The following is a 19261-nucleotide window of genomic DNA, read 5'->3' as shown; positions in this document are numbered from 1 at the left end:
TATATATATATATATATATATACATATATATATATATATATATATATATAATGTATTCTTTTTTTGACCAATTGCTCCATTACGTAATCTTTCCAATTTAAAAATATTGTCGGTTGTAGTCCTGGCGAGACTTTCACCCCAGGAGACGGGGTATGTGTCTTGTTTGAAAATAAAAGTTAACAGCGACATATTTGTATATTTACGAAACAAAATGAACTACATCACATTCTGCCTCAGTTGCATAAAACAGAAAAGTGAGGTAACATAACAAATGTAAAGATTTTAGCCCCACCTACAGTCTTTCCCTAACCCCAAAGCGGTTTTACCCTGCATGATAAAAATGACGCAAAGGGGTCCTGAGCAAGTGTGTTTAAATGACGCCAAAGAGATACCCAGAGAGTAAAAAGTGACATCAAGGGGTCCTGACCAACCGTCAGAATTTCACGTTAGTTGGGAGGAAGTTGTTGCGTCATCACAAACTTCAGGCCTAAGAAATGTGCTCTGGTTCATAAATCCACAATAAATGGTAGCAACCTGGTCCAGATTACCTACAACCATTATCAGCCATTGTAATCCAGCCCAATTAAAATGGCATTAATCAACACAAGTTCAGTGAAATCTAGGCTTAACCTCCGCAGTGGCTGCTCCCACCCTCTGGAACTATCTTCCCCTAATTATGAAAATGCAGAGTTAGTCGATGTTTTTAAGAAGCTGTTCAAATCTGTTTCATAAGCACTTTGTTATTAAGGAAGCTGTCACTGTTTTTATAATGTTTATACCTGACTGTATTTGGTGATCCATTCACACTCTAATGTTTATTGATTTATTCATACGGGTTGGTTGTGATGTTTTAACCCACCTAATGTATGTGTTGATGTTTTTTTTTTTTACAGTTTTATGTATGTTGCATTGTTTTTTTTGTGCTATATGTTGGGACCCCCTTGAAAATGAGATGATACATCTCAAGGTGTTTATATTAATAACTAAATTTAAACTAACTTCTGTGATGACCTTATTTTGTATCATTATTTTGTTTGTTGTTTTTTCAGTGTCATCTATTTTTTTTTTACTTTCTAATTTTTATTCAGTGTTGCTGTACAGCACCTTCTCACCTTTGATTTGAAATGTGTTTTATAAATAAAGTTTACCTCCTTTTTGCACCTGCCAGGATCGTAATGTGGTATTATATGATGACCTCAAACTCATAACATTCTCTTTTTGGCGTTAGGGTTAGCAATGACACTACCATGTTTTGACTCGTGATGGCCTGATATTAGCATCCTGAGGACATTTGGGGCTTTGCCCCCAACCTCTGTTGCGGAATCCTGCCCAATCAAATGTTTTTTTTATAAACAAGCTCTAATTTGAGGCTTTTTATGCACTGTGGTACCTTATTTACATTCTAAGTACAACAAAATTCCCTTTGTGAATCAATTTAAAGCAGTACAGGCAATACTCTTGATGTTACACATTGAAGTTTGTAAATTGAATTGCTACAAAATATTCCTTTTAAAGGTTAAGTCACACAGTTTTGTTTCAGCACTAAATATTATTAGGACTGCAACATCACACGCGCAGCACAACAGGAAAATACTCACTGTGGTTTTCCTCAAGATAGTGTGATATTGCAGAGGTTTACATATGGACACATATCTGTCATAGGCCATAACTGACAACAGTAAGAATTCAAGAACCGCCAAAACTATAATATATATAAAATTGAAAGAGACAGGCTGAATAAGATATGATCTGTTTTTCAGATAAAAAGTCAATCAAAAGCTTTGGGTAGATATTAGTGCTGTAAACAACAGAGTTCAGTAACAAAGCTGCAATGAAAATGTACATAGGCTCATGGAGGTTTTGGTGAACCCAGATAATGTACACAATAGTAGAATTACTGCAGATTATTAGAGTATATACTATGAACATAATACAAAAATAAACATATCTGTATTTGTCAACTTCCACATGCCCATCCAGAGTTATATAAGTTACAATTAAGAAAGTGAACTGTTTGAGTCTGTGGAAAGTTTTTATGAAATTACTTTGCCCTCCAAGGAGCTCATTAAACTTTCCACCAATAGTTACTAATATATAAAGTACTTCATTAACCTCTGGAGGCCTGAAGTCACAGCATTGTTTGACCTCTTTTTCTTTACTATTTGCTCCATTACGTAATATTTCCAACTTAAAATATTGTCTGTGCTAGTCCTGTCAAGACTTTCACCCAGGAGACTGGGGTCTGTGTCTTGTTTGAAAATAAAAGTAAAGAGCGACATATTTTTAACTTCACAAAACAAAATGAACTACGTCACATTCTGCATCACTTGCGTAAAACAGAAGTGAGGTAACGTAACAAATGTAAAGATTGTAACCCCACCTACAATCTTTCCCTTACCCCAAATGGTTTTACCCTGCACGATATAAAAGTGACATCAAGGGGCCCTGACGAAGCGTCAGAAGTTGGAAGTGAGATTTGGGCCTAAGAAATATGCCCTTGTTCATTAAAAGACAATTAATGGTAGCAACCTGGTCCAGATTACCTACAACCAATATCAGCCATTGCAATCCAGTCCAATTAAGATGGCATTAATCAATGCAAAGTCAGTGAAAACTAGGCTTAACCCTCGCAGTCGTTGCTCCCACCCTCTGGCACTATCTTCTCCTAGTTATAAAAATGCAGTCAGTCAATGGTTTTAAGAAGCTGTTAAAAACAAATCTGTTTCATAAGCACTTTGTCTTGTAAAATGTGTTGTGCCTCCTGTGTAGTTTCTATTTTTGAGTGTTTACCTACTTCTGTCTTTCCTTTTTGTAGGAGAATTTTACCAACTGAAGTGCAGAATGCCATTAATGAATTAAATGTAAACAGTAGTACTTGAGGGGCTTGATGGATAGAAAACAGGTTTATTAAACTATCTTCCCATATTTTATGTATCCACTGCTGATGTATCAACATCTTTGTTTCATGAGCGTTACTAGCCATCTGGGAATGTGCATGCATCTTCAACAATTAATTTATAATCAACTTTCATATTATCTCAGGGTCAACAATATCCTATCACCACTTCACAACTACCGCCCTACTTAAATTTACCAATGATTTGTTCTGTGCTGCAGATAATGGTAAACCCACAGGTGCCATCTTTATTGATTTAACTAAAGCTTTTGATTTTGTTGATTACTATCTCATTTAGATAAGCTTCATGCTATCTGAAAATGCAGTACTGTAGTTCAATTAATATTTGCGTAACAGAAACAATGTGTCAACCTAAACATAAGTAAATCTCATCTCTTAATTTAACTGGGACGTGTGCCCCTGGGCTCAACATTGGGACCACTCCCATTCTCTTTTCATGTGAATAATTTATCATCAATTTTCATTACCTGTTTTGTACAACATTATGCTGATGACACTGTTATATCATCAATTTTCATTACCTGTTTTGTACAACATCATGCTGATGACACTGTTATTTATATATATATATATATATATATATATATATATATATATATATCTTCAGATTTGATCTACCAGAAATTCAAGCTTCTCTTCAATCTGATTTCAACATCTTACAAGTTTGGCTTTTACATAATACTCTATTGCTCAACAAAACAAAGTCAAATATTATGATATTTGGTATCAAACAGAAACTCAAATCCGAACTTGGGCCTGTGTAATAACCTTTAATGTTGACAATCCTCTGCATGAAGTTGATAGGATTAAATATCTTCGTGAATGGCTTGATTCCGAACTATCATTCAAATCACACATTGAACATGTGTTACAAAAAGTGAACTTTGGAATTTATTAAACAATTTGCAAAAGAGCTTTTAAGTTTAAAGCTCCAGCAGATTGGAATCATTTGCCTGTTGGTTGAAGATCCATTTCCATACTTGGTATGTCTTTTCACTTTAAGATGGAATGCTATTGTTATTAAGGAAGTTGTCGCTGTTTTTATAATGTTTATACCTGACTGTATTTGGTAATCCACTCACACTCTAATGTTTATTTATTTATTTATACTGTGGTTGTAATGTTTTGATCAACCTAATGTATGTGTTGATGTTTTTGTTTAGTTTTTTTGATGGTGCCTGATATTAGCATCTTGCGGAGATTTGGGGCTTTGCCCCCAACCTCTGTTGCGGAATCCTGCCCAGTCAAATGGTTTTTTTATAAACAAGCTCTAATTTGAGGCTTTTTTTATGCACTGTGGTACCTTATTTACATTCTAAGTACAACAAAATTCCCAGTGTGAATCAATTTATTTTCATTGTGAATAAGAAAATGGTCAGATGGCCACCGGACACCCTCATAAGTTGAGCATCAATATTAAAGTCATAGCTTGAAGTGAAAAATAAGGATTTACTCCTGAGTCAGAATGTGTTACAGTGAAAGACAAAAAAAACTCAGTTAACACCAAATATCACTGTTAATCAAAACAACTTAGTTTGCTAATTACATTCATGACAAAGTCAAATACAGAAAAAAGTCTACAAATCAGCTATTCCATTGTTCTAAATCAAGACACCTTTCTGTTCCCATAACAAACAGTAAAGAGTCTCTTTAACAGTAAATGCAAAGTACTGCGTATTTACAGTATTTACAACAGTCCATAACAGTCCTGTTTGTTATGGAAATTAAATACCTTTCAACAATTCACATCTCAGCATGATTATTTCATAAGAAGTGACTGTACATTAGTATTCAGTGTTATCATATCAAATAAATTTGACTGGACAGAGCAATCTTTTGATGTGTTTAGAAATTTCTTTCATTTTGAGCCCGTATATGAGTGGGTTGAACAAAGGATGATACAAAATTATTTGTAACGTCATTATTAAGCGTGCAGTTTTAGGAAAATTGGATTCTACTCGTGCTATACTGACATCATATGCACTCAAAATGGAGAAACTGATTAAAACCAACAGGTGGGGTAAACAGGTCTCTGCTGCTTTTTTCCTGACTTCTCTACAACTTCGATAGGTTATTATAAATATCTTTGTGTATGTAAAGATTATGAAAAGCATAGGCAAAATTGAGAGATCTATTAAAGAGACTACACCATGAATAGTAATTACTCTTGATGTTACACATTGAAGTTTGTAAATTGAATTGTTACAAAATATTCCTTTTAAAGTAGAGTCACACAGTTTTGTTTCAGCACTCAGTATTGTTAGGACTGCAACATGACACGCAGGCACAAGCCAAGCAAACAACAGTAAAATACTCACTGTGGTTTTTCTCATGATATTTGGATATTGCAGAGGTTTACATATGGACACATATCTGTCATAGGCCATGGCTGACAACAGTAAGAATTCAGAACTGCCAAAACTATAAAATATATAAAATTGAAAGAGACAGGCTGAATAAGATATGATCTGTTTTTCGGATATAAAGTCAATCAAAAGCTTTGGGTAGATATTAGTGCTGTAAACAACAGAGTTCAGTAACAAAGCAGCAATGAAAATGTACATAGGCTCATGGAGGTTTTGGTGAACCCAGATAAGGTACACAATAATAGAATTACTGCAGATTATTAGAGTATATACTATGAACATAATACAAAAATAAACATATCTGTATTTGTTAACTTCCACATGCCCATCCAGAGTTATATAAGTTACATTTGCCTCATTATCCATTAATGTTGCCTTCAACTAAATGTTTTGAAAATGTTTAGATGTAATAAAAAAAAGACATTTTATAACAACATTGAAAGTTACCTGGTGTGTGTTCATTTCCAAAATTAAGAAAGTGAACTGTTTGAGTCTGTGAAAAGTTTTTATGAAATTGCTTTGCCCTCCAAGGAGCTCATTAAACTTTCCACCAGTAGTTACTATTATATATATATATATAATTTCATCAAACTCTGGAGGCCTGAAGTCACATCATTGTTTGACCTCTTTTTCTTGACCATTTGCTCCATTACGTCATCTTTCCAACTTAAAATATTGTCTGTGATAGTCCTGTCAAGACTTCAACCAGGAGACCGGGGTTTGTGTCTTGTTTGAAAATAACAGTAAACAGCGACATATTTTTAACGTCACGAAACAAAATGAACTACGTCACATTCTGCATCATTATGACATATTCTTCTGTCATTCTTTTTAATAGCAACATTTTACCAATTGAAGCTTAGAAATGCCATTCATGAATTAAATGTAAACAGTAGTGCGGGGCTTGATGTATCCACTTGCTGATCTGCTATCTGGAAATGTGCATGCATTATACATTATGCATTATGCATGGTGGTGGACATGGCACAGTGGATAGAACACATACCTTTGGTGCAGGAGATTTGGGTTCAATTCCCACTGTAATACATCAACCAATGTGTCCCTGAGCAAGACACTTAACCCCTAGTTGCTGCAGAGGCGTGCAACCTCTGATTAATAGCAATTGTAAGTTACTTTGGATAAAAGTGCCAGCTAAATGACATGTAATGGAATTATTCCACTCCAAAAATGAGGTTATGTACTTGTTTTGAACAATTATAGACCTGTATCCATTATATGTTCAACTGCTAATGTCTTCTAAAAATCAATTTATAATCAACTTTCATAATTTCGTATTAACAATTGCTATTACCATTTCTACCTGGCTTCAGGTTTCATTATTCCACAACTGCCGCCATACTTAATTACACCAGTGATTTGTTCTGTGCTGCAGATAATGGTGAACCCACAGGTGTCATCTTTATTGATTCAACTAAAGCTTTTAATTTTGTTGATCAGTATCTGCTTTTAGATAATCTTCATACTATTGGCCTATCTGAAAATGCAGTTCTGTTGTTAAATAAATCTTTGCATTACAGAAGCAATGTGTCATCCTAAATTGAAGTAAATCTTATCTGTTAAATTAACCAGAGGGGTATTGCACAAAACCAGGATAAGGGATTAAGCCGGGATATTCAGGTTATCCTGTATGAATTTAGCTTTGACTTGGTTGCACACAAGCAGGTTAAATTAAACCCAGCCAAGTAACCATGGCGATTTATTCTTTGCAGCTAGCCTGCTCCAGAGCAGGCTAACAGGCAGGCTAAGATTAATCCTGGAGTCTGATGTGTTAAATCAGCTGACGCTCTGATCCGAAAGAAACGTGTTTAACAGTATATACATGTATATAGTCTAATAAGCACGGTGTCTGTCCCCCGGCTCAGATCGGTTAAATCAAAGGTAAACAAAAGATGCGCTATACTTAACAACCTAATTGGAATTAAAACGACTGCAATGATAGAACAAAATAGGAAAATTAGATGTGGACTATTAAATATTAGATCTCTGTCTTCTAAAGCAGTATTGGTAAATGATTTGATATCAGATAATAAAATTGATTTATTTTGTCTTACTGAAACCTGGCTGGGCCATGAAGAATATGTTAGTCTAAATGAAGCGACTCCTACCAGTCATATTAATACTCAAATTCCTAGAGGCTCAGGCCGAGGAGGTGGAGTTGCAGCCATCTTTGATTCAAGGCTGTTAATTAATCCTAAACCTAAACTAAATTATAACTCCTTTGAAAGTCTTGTTCTTAATCTTCAACATCCAAAATGGAAAACATTACAGCCAATTATATTCGTTGTTATTTACAGGGCTCCAGGTCCATATTCTGAATTTTTACCTGAATTCTCAGAGTTTTTATCATGTTTAGTCCTTAAATCAGATAAAGTACTTATTGTAGGTGATTTTAATATCCATGTGGACGTTGACAATGACAGCCTTAGTACTGCTTTCAACTCATTACTGGATTCAATCGGTTTCAGTCAGAGTGTGCACAAGGCGACGCACTGTTTTAACCATACCCTCGACCTTGTGCTGGTATATGGTATTAAAATTGAGGATTTAATAATATTTCCGCAGAATTTGGTATTATCAGATCATTCTTTAATTACTTTCGAATTCTTACTACCTGACTATACTAAATTAGATAAAAGCATCTACACTAGATGCCTATCTGACAGTGCTATGCTAAATTTAAGGAAGATATTCCAACAGTATTCGACTCTATGTCATGCCTTAACATAACAGAGGACCTTTATGTTAACCTCAGTCCCTCTCAAATTGATACATTTGTAGACGGTGCTACGACTTGCCTACGGACGACCTTAGACTCTGTTGCTCCCCTAAAAAAGAAGATGATGAAGCAAAAGAAAATAGCACCGTGGTATAACTCCCAAACTCGCAAATTAAAATAAATCTTGCTTAACCTCGAAAGTAAGTGGCGTTCCACCAAAGTGGAAGAATCCTGTTTGGATTGGCAAAAAAGTCTCAAAACCTATAGGAAGGCCCTAAGAAAGGCCAGATCAGACTATTACTCTTCACTAATAGAAGAAAATAAGAACAACCCAAGGTTTCTTTTCAGACAGATAGCCACAGCTCTACTGAGCCATCTATTCCTCTAGCTCTGAGTAGTGATGACTTCATGAGCTTCTTTAATGATAAAATTATAACAATTAGAGATAAAATTCATCACCTTTTGCCCTCAACTTCTAACAGTTCACCTTTAAATGCAGGACCGCTAGAAAGAACGACTAGTCCCAACATATACTTAGACTGCTTTTATCCTATAGACCTCCAACAATTAATGTTAAAGATATCCTCAGCTAAGCCATCTACCTGTCTCTTAGACCCCATCCCAACGAGACTACTCAAAGAAGCGTTACCCGTGGTAAACACTTCACTACTAGATATGATCAATATGTCCTTATTAACAGGTTATGTACCGCAGTCATTTAAAATAGCTGTGATAAAACCTCTTCTGAAAAAAACCACCCTGGATCCTGAGGTCTTAGCAAACTATAGACCTATATCTAACCTTCCCTTTCTATCCAAGATCCTTGAGAAGGTGGTTGCTAATCAGTTATGTGATTTTCTACATAGCAATAGTTTATTTGATGACTTTCAATCAGGATTTAGAAAACATCATAGCACAGAGACGGCACTGGTGAAAATTACTAACGACCTTCTAACTGCTGCAGACAAAGGACTTGTCTCCATTCTTGTTTTACTAGATCTTAGTGCTGCATTTGACACTATTGACCATACAATCCTGTTGCAGAGATTGGAATACTTAGTTGGCATTAAAGGAATTGCTCTAAGCTGGTTTAAGTCCTATTTCTCTGATCGATCTCAATTTGTTAATGTTAATGATAAATCCTCCAAGTACGCTAAAGTTAGCCATGGCGTTCCACAAGGCTCAGTGCTTGGACCAATTCTATTCTCCTTATATATGCTTCCTCTTGGTAATATTATTAGGAAACATTCAATTAACTTTCACTGTTATGCGGATGACACCCAATTATACTTGTCAATCAAACCAGACGAAACTAGTCAGCTAGTTAAACTTCAAGCGTGCATTAAAGATATAACATCCTGGATGACCTATAATTTTCTGATGTTAAACTCTAACAAAACTGAAGTTATTGTGCTGGGCCCTAAACACCTCCGAACCTCATTATCTAAAGACATAGCTACTCTGGATGGTATTGCCCTGGCCTCCAGCACTACTGTCAGAAATCTAGGGGTTATTTTTGATCAGGATATATCCTTTAACGCCCATCTAAAACAAACCTCAAGAACAGCCTTTTTTCATCTTCGTAACATTGCCAAAATTAGGAATATCCTGTCTCAGAACAATGCTGAAAAACTAGTCCATGCATTTGTTACTTCCAGGCTGGACTATTTTAATTCTCTACTGTCAGGTTGCTCAAATAAGTCCCTTAAGACTCTCCAGCTGATCCAGAAGGCTGCAGCGCGTGTTCTCACAAGAACTAAGAAAAGAGATCATATTTCTCCTGTATTGGCTTCTCTGCATTGGCTTCCTGTAAAATACAGGATTGATTTTAAAATCCTTCTCCTGACCTACAAAGCTCTAAATGGTCAAGCACCATCATATCTAGAAAAGCTCCTAATACCTTATTGTCCCACTAGAGCACTGCGCTCCCAGAATGCAGAGTTACTTGTGGTACCCAGAGTCTCTAAAAGTAGAATGGGAGCCAGAGCCTTTAGTTATCAGGCTCCTCTCCTATGGAACCAGCTCCCAATCTGGGTTCGGGGGGCAGAAGCTGTCACCTCATTCAAGAATGAACTTAAAACTCTCCTATTTGATAAAGCTTATAGTTAGGGAGTGAGGAGTTGCAGTGTCCACCTAACTGGCCCACCTGCTTCTCTTCATAATTGTTAGATTAATAACATATAACAAAAGTAGAGGGAGGCAGGCCAGAGAGCCCGATCCGGCAGGGGAGAGTTCAAAGCCCGAACAGGCTACCTCTCCTTATGTCCTGTCTCTCTTAGTTACGCTGTTATAGTTTTAGACTGCCGAGGGACTTCCTTCCTTTGACACACTGAGCTGCTCTCTCCTCTCCCTTTCTATTACCATTTGTGTGCATCCCGTCCCAGAAATGCTTGTTACTAATCCTAGCTTCTGGGGAGTTTACTCCCCGGAGTCCTTATGTTTTTTCCCCCAGCGTATTTCCTTGGAGAATGTTGGCACCAAGATCTTGGTTGCAGCTGTCGCCGTGGTCCTGCTGCACTCCCTGCTGAGCTCAGCGGTGCCCTGCAATGTCATGCTGCGTCCTGCTGAACCCTGCTGCTTCCTGCTACGTCCATCCATACTCTGCTCTGCCACGCTACATCCTGTAATGCCCTGCAGCTCCCTGATATGACATGAACTACTACGACTACCATTTGAAGTCACTGTTCCATTATTAATTTGACTATTATCACCACTGTTCATCATATCCCCAACCGGCCCGTCAGACACTGCCTACCAAGAGCCTGGGTCTGTCCGAGGTTTCTTCCCAAGAGGGAGTTTTTCCTCGCCACTGTCGCACTGCTTGCTCTTGAGGGAATTACTGGAATTGTTGGAATTGTTGGGGCTTTGTAAATTATAGAGTGTGGTCTAGACCTACTCTATCTGTAAAGTGTCTCGATATAACTCTTGTTATGATTTGATACTATAAATAAAATTGAATTGAAATTGAACAGTTATTCCTTTGTCTTCTGAATGTGTTCTGCTTCATTTTATTAACATGCATTACTTGTCACTATTGCTGTCACGAGTTTGATTTAAATCCTACTACTGCAGTTGTTGAGATGGTAATGGTAAAAAGTGGGACGATATGGAGGAAATGGGCTTTTCCTCCGCTGCTGTCCCCGTGAAATGGCCCCCGCCCGTTACGCTGGGGAGCGGGGGGAGGCATGGGGATCCTCCCACACGGTGCAGCGGAATCTAAAAGCGGACTTTGCATCAATAACGACGACAATGGCACCTGATCAAATGTCCTTTTTTACCAAATGGGAGTGAGAATGTGTTGGAATGCCACAAAGCTTCTTAATCATTTTATTTTGGTGCTGTCACTTGTCATCTTCAAGCTTGGGAGTGAGAAAAAAAAAAACATGAATAATAACATTGTTTTACAGATATGCTTACAGTGTGTATTGAAGTCACTTCTTTTTCTATTTTTTGTCCAGTCATGCTTGTTCTGTATGAACATTAATTGTAGAAAGATATTTAGAATTAGACATAGCTTATGGAGATTTGTGCATATTGTAAAACATATTCTCGCATTATGAATAAGCTTTGAAATTAAGCCTAGTCCTTATAAATTTCCCAGGAACAAGAATTATTATTTTTTTTATTTATATAGTGCTTTACAGGCTACTCAAAGACACTTTACACTAAAACCAGCACATTTAGCGCATAAAAACAGATACAGTAATAAAACAAACACATAAAACAAGCATATTAAAGCAATTAAAACGTGGAGTGACTGAGTAAATTTTTTTTTAATCCATACTTATTCAGTCGGTCCGCTATTGTCTGTCGGGCTTTTTTTTCTGTTTGATAACGGCCGTATTTCCCTTTTTGCATATTATAGGTTTCACCTCCTCGTAAATTTCCATTAGAAGCTGCTGCTCAACGGGTGAAACATATGCTGCACACGTCTTTTCCATTTCTACATCAGTAAATCTGTGATCGATACCGTGGTCTATTTAAGAAATCCGTGAACGTGCACTTATCCCAGCTATGTACACCTGGCTTGACATAGCTTCACCTACTTATCCTGACTCGGCAAACGTGCAACCGATTGAGCCGCGATGAGTGTATCACACTAAGTCAAGCTGCGCTTTTTCATTTATCCTGGATTTCTTTATTCTACTTTTGTGCCCAATAGGCCCCAGGAGGTGACGCCCCAGGGCTTAACATTGGGAACACGTCTGTTTTCTTTTTATGTGAATAATTTACCATCAAATTTCAGTAACTGTTGTGTTTAACTTTATGCTGATAACACTATACATACAAATTTGATCCACCACAAATTCAAGCTTCTCTTCAATCTGATTTCAACATCTTACAAGTTTGGCAATTACATAATACACTATTGCTCAACAAAACAAAGTCTAATATTATGATCTTTGGTACCAGACAAAAACTCAAGTCCAAACTTGGGCCTGTGTAATAACCTGTCATGTAGGCAATCCTCTGCATGAAGTTGATAGGATTAAATAGCTTGGTGTATGGCTTGATTCCAAACAATCATTGTCTTGCCATTTCATTTTATGTCTCGCTTTGTCAGAAAAAAAGTTCACTGGTTTATTGGCATTTCTTTAAACCAATTACAATCGTCTTGGGCAGTGCTAAGCTCTGGACTGAGACACGCTAAATAGCCTTGGGAAGGAACTTGTGTGATGGAACGTGTACGTTTAGAAGTAGTTTTAGTCGTGCAACAGAAAACTCAGAGTGGACAGATAGTCTAACTAGCTGTCTGGATTTACCCTGCAGAGATCTGAGGAGCAGTTAACCATAGTCCTCACAAATCCACCGGAGGTTAGAGCGCCAAGACAAAGAAAGAGGAAGGGAACGGACATTCGGCCAAAAAGAGTGAAATCCAGCAGAATTTCTGGTGGCAACATAGCAATCCCGGAGATGGAGCGTTGTGTACAGACTTTTGTTAATTTTATGTTTATACCTGAATGTATTTCCACTCACACTATAGTGTTTATTCATTATTGGCCATTTTGGCCATCCTGTGGTTGTAATGTTTTGATAAACTTAAGGTATGTGTTGTTGTTTTAGTTTTTTCCTGTTGTGTATGTTGTTGCATTGATTTTCTTTTCTCACTCCTCTGTTGTGTAATGATTGTGTTATATGTTGGGACCCCCTTGAAAACTAGATGATACATCTCAAGGGGTTTATACTAAGGTGATTTATGAATAAATTGATTTCCTACTTGTTGCTTATTGCAGCTGAAGGGAACATGATGTAGCAGTATAAGACCCCTGTAACACTTGTAAACTTCATTTTATTTTGCACTACTACAAAGTGCGAACCCTGCACTGAAACTAGCATATTTTGACTTGGGATGGCGCCTGATATTAGCACCCTGAGGACATTCAGGGCTTAGCCCAGACCTCTGCTGCAGGATCCTGCCCAGACAAGTTTTTCTTATAAACAAGCTCTAATTTGAGGCTTTTTTATGCACTCTGGTACCTTATTTACATTCCAAGTACAAAGAAATTCCCAGTGTGAATCTATTTATTTTGATTGTGAATAAGAAAATAGTCAGATGGCCACTGGACACCCCGTAAGTTGAGTATCAATAGTAAAGTCATAGTTTGAAGTGACAAATAAGGATTTACTCCTAAGTCAGAATGTGTTGCTGTGGAAGAACTAAAAAACAGAGGTGACCAACAAATATTGTTACTCAAAACAACTTAGTTTGAAGTAAACATATTGGCAAATTATCTGTGAAGTGAAAGGCATATTCACACTTTAAGTGTGGTCTTAACACATTATCCATCTGCATTAATACAGTTCATATTGCTGAATGTCAATATTTAATTTGATCACTGTAACCAGGGCCAATGTAAGGAATATAAATGTCATCACTGGTAAAGAGGGTTCAGATTTGCTGATTAAATTCATGACAGTAAAGTAAAATACAGAAAAAAGTCTACATGCCAGTTGTGAAACAAACAGTAAAGAGTCTCTTTAACGGTAAATACACAGTACTGTGTATTTACAAACGTTATGGAAATAAGTGCGTACGATAAATACCTTTCAACAGTTCACATGTCAGCATGATTATTTCAGAAGAAATGCCTGTACATTAGTAATCAGTGTTATTACATCAAATATATTTGGCAGGACAGAACAATCTCTTGAGGTGTTTAGAAATTTCTTTCATTTTGAGCCCGTATATGAGTGGGTTAAACAAAGGATGATACAAAATTGTTTGTAGCATCATTATTAAGTGTGCAGTTTTCGGAAAATTTGATTGCACTCGAGCTATGCTAGTTTCATATGCACACAAACAGGAGAAACTGATCAAAACCATCAGGTGGGGTAAACAGGTATCTGCAACTTTTTTTCTGACTTTTCTGCAGCTTTGATAGGTTACTATAAATATCTTGGTGTATGTAAAAACTATGAAAAGCATGGGCAGAATTGAGAGATCTGATAAAATAACAATACCAAATATAGTAATTACTCTTGATGTTACACATTGAAGTTTGTAAATGGAATTGTTACAAAATATTCCTTTTAAAGTTAAGTCACACAGTTTCGCCTCAGAACTCAATATTGTTTGGACTGCCATATGACAAGCAGGCACAAGCCAAGCAAACAACAGGGAAATACTCACTGTGGTTTTTGTCATGATATTTGGATATTGCAGAGGTTTACATATAGACACATATCTGTCATAGGCCATGGCTGACAACAATAAGAATTCAGAACTGCCTAAAGAGTAAAATATTTGAAATTGAAAGAGACAGGCTGAATAAGATATGATCTGTTTTTCAGATAAAAAGTCAATCAAAAGCTTGGGATAGATAGCAGTGCTGTAAAGAAGAGAGTTGATTAACAAAGCTGCAATGAAAATGTACATAGGCTCATGGAGGTTTTGGTGAACCCAGATAATGTACACGATAATATAATTACTGAAGATTATTAGAATATATACTAATAACATAATAAAAAAATAAACATATCTGTATTTGTTAACTTCCACATGCCCACCAAGAGTTATATAAGTTACATTTAACTCCTCATCCATTGATGTTGTCTTAAACTAAATGTTTAGAAGATGTTTAGATGTTCAGTAATAAAACAAGCAATTTTATAACAAGCGTGCATGAATTCCTAAAAAGAACTCTCACTTTCATGATAACACCAACATCCAAGTTGTACTGTAGTGTCTTAACCATTCATAGATACCTGACCTTGAATGTTACCTGGTGTGTGTTCATTTCCAAAATTAAGAAAGTGAACTGATTGAGTCTGTGGAAAGTTTTTATGAAATTGCTTTGCCCTCCAAGGATCTCATTAAACTTTACACCAATAGTTACTAATATATAAAGTACTTCATTAACCTCTGGAGGCCTGAAGTCACAGCATTGTTTGACCTCTTTTTCTTTACTATTTGCTCCATTACGTAATATTTCCAACTTAAAATATTGTCTGTGCTAGTCCTGTCAAGACTTTCACCCAGGAGACTGGGGTCTGTGTCTTGTTTGAAAATAAAAGTAAAGAGCGACATATTTTAAACTTCACAAAACAAAATGATGTACATCACATTCTGCATCACTTGTGTAAAACAGAAGTGAGGTAACGTAACAAATGTAAAGATTGTAACCCCACCTACAATCTTTCCCTAACCCCAAATGGTTTTTCCCTGCATGATATAAAAGTGACATCAAGGGGCCCTGACGAAGCGTCAGAAGTTGGAAGTGAGATTTGGGCCTAAGAAATGTGCCTTTGTTCATTAAAAGACAATAAATGGTAGCAACCTGGTCCAGATTACCTACAACCAATATCAGCCATTGCAATCCAGTCCAATTAAGATGGCATTAATCAATGCAAGGTCAGTGAAAACTAGGCTTAACCCTCGCAGTCGCTGCTCCCACCTTCTGGCACTATCTTCTAGTTATAAAAATGCAGTCAGTCAATGGTTTTAAGAAGCTGTTCCAATCTGTTTCATAAGCACTTTGTCTTTTAGTGTTTACCTACTTCTTCTGTCTTTCCTTTTTGTAGGAGAATTTTACCAACTGAAGTGCAGAATGCCATTAATGAATTAAATGTAAACAGTAGTAGTTGAGGGGCTTGATGGATAGAAAACAGGTTTAGTAAATTATCTTCCCATATTTCATGTATCCACTGCTGATGTATCAACATCTTAGTTTCATGAGCATTACTAGCCATCTGGGAATGTGCATGCATCTTCAACAATCAATTTATAATCAACTTTCATATTATCTCAGGGTCAACAATATCCTATCACCACTTCACAACTACCGCCCTATTTAAATTTACCAATGATTTGTTCTGTGCTGCAGATAATGGTAAACCCACAGGTGCCATCTTTATTGATTTAACTAAATCTTTTGATTTTGTTGATTACTGTCTCATTTAGATAAGCTTCATGCTATCTGAAAATGCAGTTCTGTAGTTCAATTAATATTTGCATAACAGAAACAATGTGTCAACCTAAACGTAAGTAAATCTCATCTCTTAATTTAACCGGGACATGTGCCCCTGGGCTCAACATTGGGACCACTCCCGTTCTCTTTTCATGTGAATAATTTCTCAGCAATTTCCATTACCTGTTTTGTACAACATTATGCTGATGACACTGTTATATATATATAGATTTGATCTACCAGAAATTCAAGCTTCTCTTCAATCTGATTTCAACATCTTACAAGTTTGGCTTTTACATAATACACTATTGCTCAACAAAACAAAGTCTAATATTATGATCTTTGGTATCAAACAGAAACTCAAATCCGAACTTGGGCCTGTGTAATAACCTTTAATGTTGAAAATCCTCTGCATAAAGTTGATAGGATTAAATATCTTCGTGAATGGCTTGATTCCGAACTATCATTCAAATCACACATTGAACAAAAAGTGAACTTTGGAATTATGAAACAATTTGCAAAAGAGCTTTTAAGTTTAAAGCTCCAGTAGATTGGAATCATATGCCTGTTGGTTTAAGATCCATTTCCATACTTGGTATGTTTAAGCATGCCCTGTCTTTTCACTTTAAGATGGAATGCTATTGTTATTAATGAAGCTGTCGCTGTTTTTATAGTGTTTATACCTGACTGTATTTGGTGATCCACTCGCACTCTAATGTTTATTTATTTATTTATACTGTGGTTGTAATGTTTTGATGACCATTGTTTTTGTTTTTTTTTTTTTTTTTTTTTTTTTTTTTTTTTTTTGTGTTGTTTTTTTTTTTTTTTTGTTTTTTGGGGGGCCCCCTTGAACATGAAATGATACATCTCAAGGGGTTTATCCTAATAACTAAATTTGAACTAACTTCTGTGTTGACCTTTTATTTTTTAGTTTGTATTATTAATTTGTTTTGTTTTTTTCCAGTGTCAGTCTATTTTTTTTTACTTTCTATATTTTGTTCAATGTTGCTGTACAGCACCTTGTCACCCTTGATTTGAAAGGTGTTTTATAAATAAAGTTTACCTCCTCGCTTATTTTTTGTAGCTGACAGGATCGTAATGTGGCATTATATAACGACTTCAAAGTCGTAACATTCTCTTTTTGTGTGGTAGGGTTAGCAATTACACTAGCATGTGTTGACTCGTGATTGCGCCTGATATTAGAATCCTGAGGACATTTGGGGCTTTCTGGGATCCGGCGGCTTTGCGGGATCCTGCCCAGTCAAATGTTTTTTTTATAAACAAGCTGTAATTTGAGGCTTTTTTATGCACTGTGGTACCTTATTTACATTCCAGGTACAACAAAATTCCCAGGTCAGATGGCCACCAGAAACCCTCATAAGTTGAGCATTAATATTAAAGTCATAGCTTTCGAAGCGAAAAATAAGGATTTACTCCTGAGTGAGAATGTACCCCTAAGGGGACATGAGCAAAAAAAAAAAAAAAAGTTTATTTCCATGTGCTCACGTGAAACTTTCATGTGCGCACGCGAAACCTAAAGTTTAGTTTCATGTGCTCACGTGAAATTTTCATGTGCGCACGCAAAACCTTTTCATGTGCACACATGAAAGTTTCGAGTGAGCACATGAAACTAAACCTTAGGTTTGTTTTCATGTGCGCCGCTTTGAAACCCATTTTGCGCTGTTATGAACAGTGCCGTGCCACAGTCAGCAGCACTGCAGCAAAGAACTACAGTTAGAAAGGATGCATGCTGCTAAAGATGAGTTTATATAGATGCCAAAAAGGTTTCAATTTGTCCAAAGAGTCTAAGTACCAAAGATAATTAGGCCTTAAAGTAGTTTCGGCGATGGAGCCATCTCCTCATTCTGAGTTCAAAAGGGACAAAAACGATAAAAGCTTAACTTGGTTTAATTCTACCTAAACAACGATAAATGATTACCAAATTTCTCTCTCATATTGCTCCTATCATAACCACTGAAAACTGTAAAAAAATCTAACCAGAAATTTGGTGATCACTGATCGTTGTTTATACCGGTACATTAAACCACATTAAGCTTTTTCCTATAGCCTCAACGCTCAATGTCAGATAACGTCCATAATAATTGGACTTTGGGTTAGATTTTTTAACAGCTTGAAATGCTTTTGAGGAGCAATAGGAGATTGATCATTGATCGTTGTTTAGGTACATTAAACCATGTTAAGCTTTTTCACGTTATAGGACTTATACAGCCCATGAGAACCGTTGGGAGTCAACCCACAGCCTCTCCACTGCCCTGCTGAAAATGTGAAGCAGAAACGCTTAACGTCCACAACAATTGGACTTTGGGTTAGATTTTTTGACAGTTTTCGGTGGTTATGAGGAGCAATATAAGAGAGAAATTTGGGGGTCGTTGATCGTTGTTTAGGTACATTAAACCACGTTAAGCTTTTTCCTACAATATAGCCTCAAGCAGAAACGCTTAATGTCAGATAACGTCCACAATAATATGACTTTGGGTCAGCTTTAAGTGGTTATGAGGAGCAATAGGAGAAAGAAATTTGGCGATCATTTATCGTTGTTTAGGTACATTAAACCATGTTAAGCTTGTTCACGTTATAGGACTTATACAGCCCATGAGAACCGTTGGGAGTCAACCCACAGCCGCTCTGCCCTGCTGAAAATGTGAAGCAGATACTCTTAACGTCAGATAACGTCTGTAATAATAGGACTTTGGGTTAGATTTTTTGACAGTTTTCAGTGGTTATGAGGAGCAATATAAGAGAGAAATTGGGGATCATTGATCATTGTTTAGGTACATTTCAGTTCTTGTGTTAATCGAACATTCTCTTTCCT

The 19261-nt window shown here is 36.5% G+C and overlaps 2 protein-coding genes across 2 annotated transcripts; both read right to left on the bottom strand.

The window, feature by feature from the left end:
- Positions 1–4722: 4722 nt before the first annotated feature.
- LOC120569415 (olfactory receptor 142-like) lies at positions 4723–5649 on the bottom strand. Its single transcript, XM_039817286.1, has one exon. The coding sequence runs from the start codon at positions 5647–5649 to the stop codon at positions 4723–4725; it is 927 nt and encodes a 308-aa protein (XP_039673220.1).
- An 8489-nt stretch (positions 5650–14138) lies between these two features.
- Positions 14139–15065, bottom strand: LOC120570525 (olfactory receptor 6N2-like). The gene has a single exon (XM_039818917.1). The coding sequence runs from the start codon at positions 15063–15065 to the stop codon at positions 14139–14141; it is 927 nt and encodes a 308-aa protein (XP_039674851.1).
- Positions 15066–19261: the final 4196 nt, after the last annotated feature.

The sequence above is a fragment of the Perca fluviatilis genome, chromosome 12, assembly GCF_010015445.1.
Source record: "Perca fluviatilis chromosome 12, GENO_Pfluv_1.0, whole genome shotgun sequence".
NCBI lineage: Eukaryota > Metazoa > Chordata > Actinopteri > Perciformes > Percidae > Perca > Perca fluviatilis.
Note: the sequence above shows the minus strand (reverse complement) of the source record. Positions and strands in the feature narration are given on the sequence as shown.